This window comes from Polistes canadensis, unplaced genomic scaffold (genome assembly GCF_001313835.1).
Source record: "Polistes canadensis isolate GaletaPanama2010 unplaced genomic scaffold, ASM131383v1 scaffold_267, whole genome shotgun sequence".
Classification (NCBI taxonomy): Eukaryota; Metazoa; Arthropoda; class Insecta; order Hymenoptera; family Vespidae; genus Polistes; species Polistes canadensis.
The window spans coordinates 202577-209855 of record NW_014569814.1 but is presented as its reverse complement, the minus strand read 5'-3'; the positions used below and the strand labels follow the sequence as shown (position 1 = coordinate 209855).

Below are 7279 nucleotides of genomic sequence, written 5' to 3'. Positions count from 1 at the left end.
GAAAGATTCATTTCTATTTCGATTCTATCTCGAACGAGATAGAGTCGAACAAATTCGCAAATACTTTGATGCATTTGATACTTAGTTTTAAGTATTATAACTAGCACTTCGCACTATCGCGATTTAGTGTTTGAAATATTTAATATAATTCAATATAAAGAATAAATTGAATAAAAATATTGCAAGAAAATGCACTTTATTTTTATTTCAATTCGATTTTATTACTGTATAGTAAAAATGCGAAGTGTTATTAGGTCATCGAGTATAATTATCTGCTTGGACATTCGATTAATTGTACTCGTGTATATGTTAATGAACTCTAAGTTCATTGATGGTCCACGAGCTTGAATAACTAACGGAAAATGTACATTAATTTTGTAATAATTGAAAATTAGAATCATCAAACAAAATACGAGTTAATTTGCAAAACAAAGTATGAGAAATCTTATCTTGCTCGCGCGTAGAAAATGTCCATTGCAGTTTTCAGGGAATGAAGAAAGAAGAGGCTAAATGCCGAAGAGGCTAATGCCGAAGAGGCCTCCACTTAAATGTGGTATCAAGTGGGCAACTACTATTCAGGCTATTGAGTTATTTTCTAAAGTTCAACAGCAAGTTCGAACTTTTCGAGAATAGCTCTTTAGTCATTTTTTATATTTTATTGTATAATTTTGTTGCTCGTCATTAATTTGTAATTGTATTTGGAGATGATGGACCATTCCATCTCCTTATTACGCCAAACTTATTCTTGAATCTTTCAAAAGATGCACAAGTTTTTTGTTAGTTTATAGAGTCAAAACTATTTAGATTTGCATTTTCTTAAATATTAAACTTAATTAACGATCGTTAAGCATCACAATAATTTCTCTTACCTTTTTTGTCTTTAAGATTTTTAACTTTGATTGAATATACATTTGGAATAGTTTTTTTTTTGTAAAGGACGCGGTAAAAAAGTAATACACATTTAATAAAGTAGATTTTATTTTTTTTTTTTTTAGGAATATAATTTTTGAAACTTTTCCATTTCTTAATTATTATATATTAAATATAAAATCACGCGCGTTTAATTTTAATTTTATGCAACGTGAAATAGAGATTGGATAAAAATAAATAAGGAATTAAATTTAAAAGTGCATCTGCTAATTTGGCGACTTGTATTTTATGATTGTGTTTATTGATTGTATAATTAATATAGTTTTCTTTCTATTACAGGTGATCATCGTGGGATTAAACTTCAATCCTCTTCAATTTCTTGCTTTTATTTTTTATTATATATATATATATGTACATGCATTTCTGAAGGCACGTATACACACACAAAATATAAAATATAATTTTTATAAATTTAAAAATGAATGAACTTTTCAATGAATTTTCGATGGATCATCTTCTTAAATACCAAATCGAGGAACTCTCCGATTGTCAGACTGCAACACTTCCTACAAAGTAGGCGTATTTCGGAGTCATCGCAGAATAACATGTTATTCGGCCTTACATGCAATGGTTCGTATTTAATTTATCTAATCGCGATTGAAAACCTTTCGGGTAGGATCTTTGGGCTGGGACCTTACGGTGAGATCTCATATGATGGGGCTTTGGATGCATAATTTAATTTTACTTAAATCTTATTGTTGGTTACGTCGTGGTTTAAATCCCAGTCGGAAAAATAAGGAAAAAAAATGGAAGTTAAGTAGGGGTAATTCTTTAGTGTTACGCTCCTGAGGGTCGTTCGTGTTCACTCGAATAGTAGGGTGAACAAGTATATGGTAGGGATGTCGGGAAAGGCATGAACTGCGATGTAACGTCGATATCGCGTTCTATACTAGATGCCGAGACGCTAAGTGGGGGTGAACAGGGTATAGGGGAAAGTTTCACATGGCTAAAATAATCGATAACGCGACCGATACGTATGTATGTGTGTAAGTAAGTAACTACGTATCTACGTAGCTATGTATATATGTAATACGTGTATAAGAATAACTACATAGAAACGGTCACGTGGTCATATAAAACCGCTTGCGCGCAATACAGGCAAACAGACAAATAGAAACAGAGCAAAAGACAAGAATATGAAGCTTTGGAAATATATTTGGACATGTAGGAATCTGTGTAAGTATAATTGTATATACGTATCCGTGTCATCGTTGTAAAATCATCCATCTATTAAGTGTTTGCAAGTTAGTATGTGTTGGTATGCATGTATATGATCGATGATAAAAAGAAAACACATGGAAAGTTGAGAACGCTCGAGTAGATATATATATTGAAAATTACTCGTATAAATTCTTCAACAAAATCATATCATTTATAGAATTCAAAAAATATTATTTTTTTCTATCGAGTTTTTTATAATAGAATTCTTTGTTTTGTTTAATCAAAATCGGAGCGCAAGAAAGATCTACAGATCGATGCAGGATCGAATTATGGAATACTAGAATTCTCTTTCCATCTTCTTTTGACTACACCTACCTTTCTCTTTCACTCTATTATGAATGTGTTTGTGTGTGTGTGTTTTTCTCTCCCTCTTCCTCTCGTGGAACGTTCATCGATTTCCAAAGCTTTCGACGAACACTGCGCAAGGCTTTCTCTTTCGCGACACGAGGGTGGAAATTTTTGGAGAAAGAGGTCGAAGAGAGAATCATTCCGATCGATAGAATTGTTTTTCGATGATAGAAAAAAAGAAAGAAAGAAAGAGGCAGCAAAAAAAGGAAAAAACAAGAAATAAATTACTTTTATTATATAGTAATGAACTTTTCTCTGTAAGTGGACAAATTTATACCATAGCAAATTGAAAGAAAAATATTAATGTACTCTATATATATATATAATAAACATGTATATATGTATATATATGTAATTAGGTATTAATATAATGAATACATGTATCTGTACGTATATGTGATTATGGAGTAAAAAATTAATAGATGAGATCGATATAGTTCGCTTATTTTTCTTTCATTTTTCTTTCATTTTTCTTGCATTTCTCATTAATAGACAGATATTTTTGAAAAAATGTTCATTCTTAACGTCATAAACCATATTTCAAAGGTTCTAAAAATAAAAACATAGAAATCCCTTGAGCAAGAATAAAAAGAAGAAGAAGAAAGCCCTATAACTTTATTCATCGTAACAAGAAAAACAACTTTCAAGAGAAGGTTTCTTCGAAATATTAAGCTGAAGTAGTAATACCCAAGAGCTCCAAAAGTCTCGACCCTTATGTTATATAAAAAAAAGAAAAAACCGAAAGGCAGTTGATCGGTTTCCTTTGACCACTTTCACGGAGTAATATACCGAGAAACGCTTTAGCACGCGTACGAGACGGTGGTTAACATATGATCGTGAGCACACGCGAAGCTACGATATACAGGATGATAGGGGCCTGAGAAGCAAGACCTAAGAGAAAGAAAGAGAAAAATGTACAAGAAAAAGAGAGACAGAGAATAAGAAGGGGAAATAGATGAAGAGAAGAAGAGGGGTCAGTCTTTGGGTCTCTTAGCTAAATGGAGGGGGCCCCCTGCCGTAAAGGAGGGCTCACCTGCCGCCAGGTGCGAGTATTCGAACCATCTGCTTGAAGGGCTCGTGCCACGAAACCGTTTTCTTTTTTACATTGCTTACTTATCTTCCGGTGTATGTATGTGTACAATTTACTTGTAGGCGCGTCCACTCTTGTATGTTGGTTTTTATATACGTGTAAGTACGTATACATATATGAATGAAACTAATACAACAATGTGACATGCGTATGTCGTCTTAACACGCGACATAATTACGATACTATACGTCACGAACGACGAACACGATGGTAATGGTGATGATGGTAGTGGTGGTAGTAGTAGTAGTGGTATAGTGGGGGTGGTGCTTCAACTGGAAGTTAAAGACTTGAAACTCTGACGTTCATTGCCTTTCTCATTTGGGATCGACCTTATTGAAAAAAAATCTATCGCTAATTTTTAAACAAACTACTTTTTTTTCATGACAGCAGAAGTTTCATTGACTTTTTTTTGGATATTTCGTAAGTTGAGGATCTATTGGGATTGATTTTTATCGTTAAACGTTTATTAACATGTTGTTAGACATCATTCATTCATCTTCAAGATTTAATTAAGAAATAAAATAGTTCAAATCTTTTTCTTCTAAGATAATTTTCTTTCAACAAGATATATTATTTTAGTTTTTAATCATACTCAGCGCCAATCGTGATGCTCATCTCTTCAGAAACAATTCTAGTTTGGTGATACCATCTATTCGTGTCCAAGACAACTAGAAAAACGACAACGATCGATGAATATATTATATTGTATAAATAGAATCGCTTGCTATTTTATCACTTACTTATCTCTCCGGTTTGTACGACCACTTCCAATTGTTTACACGCGTAATGACATTCTCTCGGTGGCTGTAAGATCCATAGTTTCTCACCCCTTATTTGTGCCTGCCATGAAGGATGCTCGACGTCATCTACCTAGAAAAAATTAGATATTAGAATCGATCGCGTTTCCTCTTTCATAAATACAAATTAACTATAATTAAAAAACTTACATGCATCGGTGCTCCATATCCATGGCTCCCCATAAAAATCCAATCAGTTTTCTCACTTTCCGCTGTAAGTGGCAAGAAATATGGTCTCTGATAATGTTGCCTCAACACAGTGCCAATTCTACCATCACAATTGCTCCTGCAAACAGATTTTTTATTCCCTATTGAAGTTAAATCCATTTTAATCAAATTAAAATGACCACGATACTAATTACATTAATTACCAATTAATTATTATGATTATTTGAGTAATTAAAAACTACTATCCACATACATCGTAATAAAATGAAAAATAAAACTTCCATTTCTAGGTAATCGTTCGCTTCTCTTCGCGTAGTTAGTATTAGTTTGCTGTAAGCTTGTTAATGCGATTATGTGAGTTCGTGCACGCGTCCATCGTGACGGTTATGGAGGCCTGTCAAGTGCATCGGATAATATACCCTCGAATTCCTTTTTCGTATCTTTCTTTTTATTTTCTTGTTTCTTTTTTATTACGCAGAGAACAATTTTATTTGATCTATTATTTAGGCTTTGAAAAACTACTGCGTTAAATTAAAACACGCGGAACGTCCACCATAAATCGTACACGTTTCCTCGAGGGCCTTAATTTAAACTTCACTCTGAAGTATTATAAATAAATAGTATATATATATATATATATATGTTTTTATAATTTATCTGTTTTATGCTAGATTTTTATAATTGTTTTCCTTTAGATTTTCTTATTTTTAGATATAGGAGTGATAATAATCGCACGAATTATATTTCAATTGATTTGAACGTTAATTTAATAAAATTATTTGTACACGCATACACATATAATAAATAAAATAAATAAAACAGAAATGACTTACCAGCCAACGTACCAAGGCTTCGTACCAGCTTGCAAAAGAGATCTACTGGTACTCATATTGAAAACGTCCTGCAAACTTCGGAATTCGGTTTTGTACGGAAAAAACTGACAACCAGCTTGTTCTCCTTCATAAAGAGATTTAAAAAAAGAATAGCTAAAGATTTTTGGAGCCGTCCAATTGGTCATCGCATCCATTATAACAACCGGTCTTCCAGAATATGCATAACTAATGATGAATATTAAAAATCATTTAAGCATTGATTAATTTATAGTCTTACAATCACAGACAAATTGAAATGAATTTGAATACCGTTCTTCGAAGACAATAGGATCTATGTTCGATAATTTATCGATATGTTGAATGTCCCGACAGATGGAACAATCTTCCGGTGGGCGAAATATTTTCTGCGTTACTACCGGATATTCCACTAAGCACTGCAAAAGTTATATCAATCGTCATAACGTTAATCATTCATTATTGCAAATTAATTAATTCATCCTTTGAAGAGAATATTAAGGAAATAAATAAATACCTTATCGTAACGATAAGTAGAGATAAATTTCCTAGTAGTTTGTCCGAAAAACCAGAGCAATAGAAATCCTAGGATCCACAGGTGTTTACCGTGAATCCTTATTCCGATCGATTTGCGTCTCGAATTAGCACGTAGTAGAGTTAAAGCACGAGCGAATGAATTAAGCTCGTCAATTTTGTTAATAATCGAACTAAGATCTTTCTTAACTGATTCGTACGACTTCCTCTTGGAGGAGTCAACAAATTTGTCTTCGATTTCTGTTGTCCCCGTCATGCCGGTCTTGATAGTCCGTAGCGAACTGATACGAAATCCTTTCTCTCTACTTCACAGAAGCTGTACCACTACTATTATTACTACTATTACTACACAACTACCACTAGGATACTCTCTACGCGTTGATCGGAACCGCGCATCGTAAAGGGGTTAGGGGTGAGGGTAAAACACGCCCGTTCCCTTGTTCACCGAGCTGTGAAACGAGGAAGGAATCCTAGATCGGGATTACAGATTGATTCTACCTATCAAAGCTAGTCTCTCTCTTTCTTTCTCTCTTGCTGATCGAACATGGGACCTACTAAATCGAGATATTCTCTATGTTAGTTCTATATAGTATGCATGCTACAATTGTGATTAAAGAAAAAAGGAGGAATAAGCACAAGAGATTTTTTATTTTTATTAACAAAGCAAAATACTTCAGTCGTAGTTGTTCATTATAATTGAAAAGTCGACAATAAACCATTACTATTATTATCAAGTCAAATATACATTTTTGGAAATAGTTTATATATCATTTTAACGAGATATTACGATGATCGTAATAATAATGATAGCGATAATAATGATAGTGATAATAAAAGGAATCAAATGAAATAAAAAAGAAATGTAATATTACACATATTCTTCTTCTAATATCTACATATAATTCGAGTTCACACGAACGAGAAATAGTATCGATATAACTCTGCATGTGGGCGAATTCGATTTAAACGCGTCTTCTTATCTCCTGAACCAGGTGGCTGTGCTCAACGAACCGAACAAATTTTTCCCGTTAAATAACGATCATCGATCTGAATTGTGCCATCTTCCTCCTTTTTTCTTCTTCTCCTAATAAGATTTTTACACATTCCAAATACTTCAGATTTACACTCAAATTTCAATACTTACATACGAATCTATCTATTTCAAATCTTTATAATTATTACAATTTTGAACAAATAACTTCTCATAATGAATACCGGATTATATCGACGAACTTTACAAATTGTAGAACATGTAAATTCTTATTAATTTAACTAAATTTAATGAGATACATTGTCCTTTGTTAAAGATATTTTATTAAAAAAAAAAAAAAACGAACGCGAAA

General features: G+C 32.8%; 1 protein-coding gene across 1 annotated transcript; it reads right to left on the bottom strand.

Moving 5' to 3' along the window:
- Nucleotides 1-4031: 4031 nt before the first annotated feature.
- LOC106790905 lies at nucleotides 4032-6510 on the bottom strand. Its single transcript, XM_014756158.1, has 6 exons — nucleotides 5920-6510; nucleotides 5697-5821; nucleotides 5388-5612; nucleotides 4537-4672; nucleotides 4330-4459; nucleotides 4032-4257 (listed from the first exon to the last, which is right to left on the bottom strand). The coding sequence occupies exons 1-6, from the start codon at nucleotides 6190-6192 to the stop codon at nucleotides 4172-4174; spliced, it is 975 nt and encodes a 324-aa protein (XP_014611644.1). The 5' UTR covers nucleotides 6193-6510; the 3' UTR covers nucleotides 4032-4171.
- Between the last annotated feature and the right edge of the window lie 769 nt (nucleotides 6511-7279).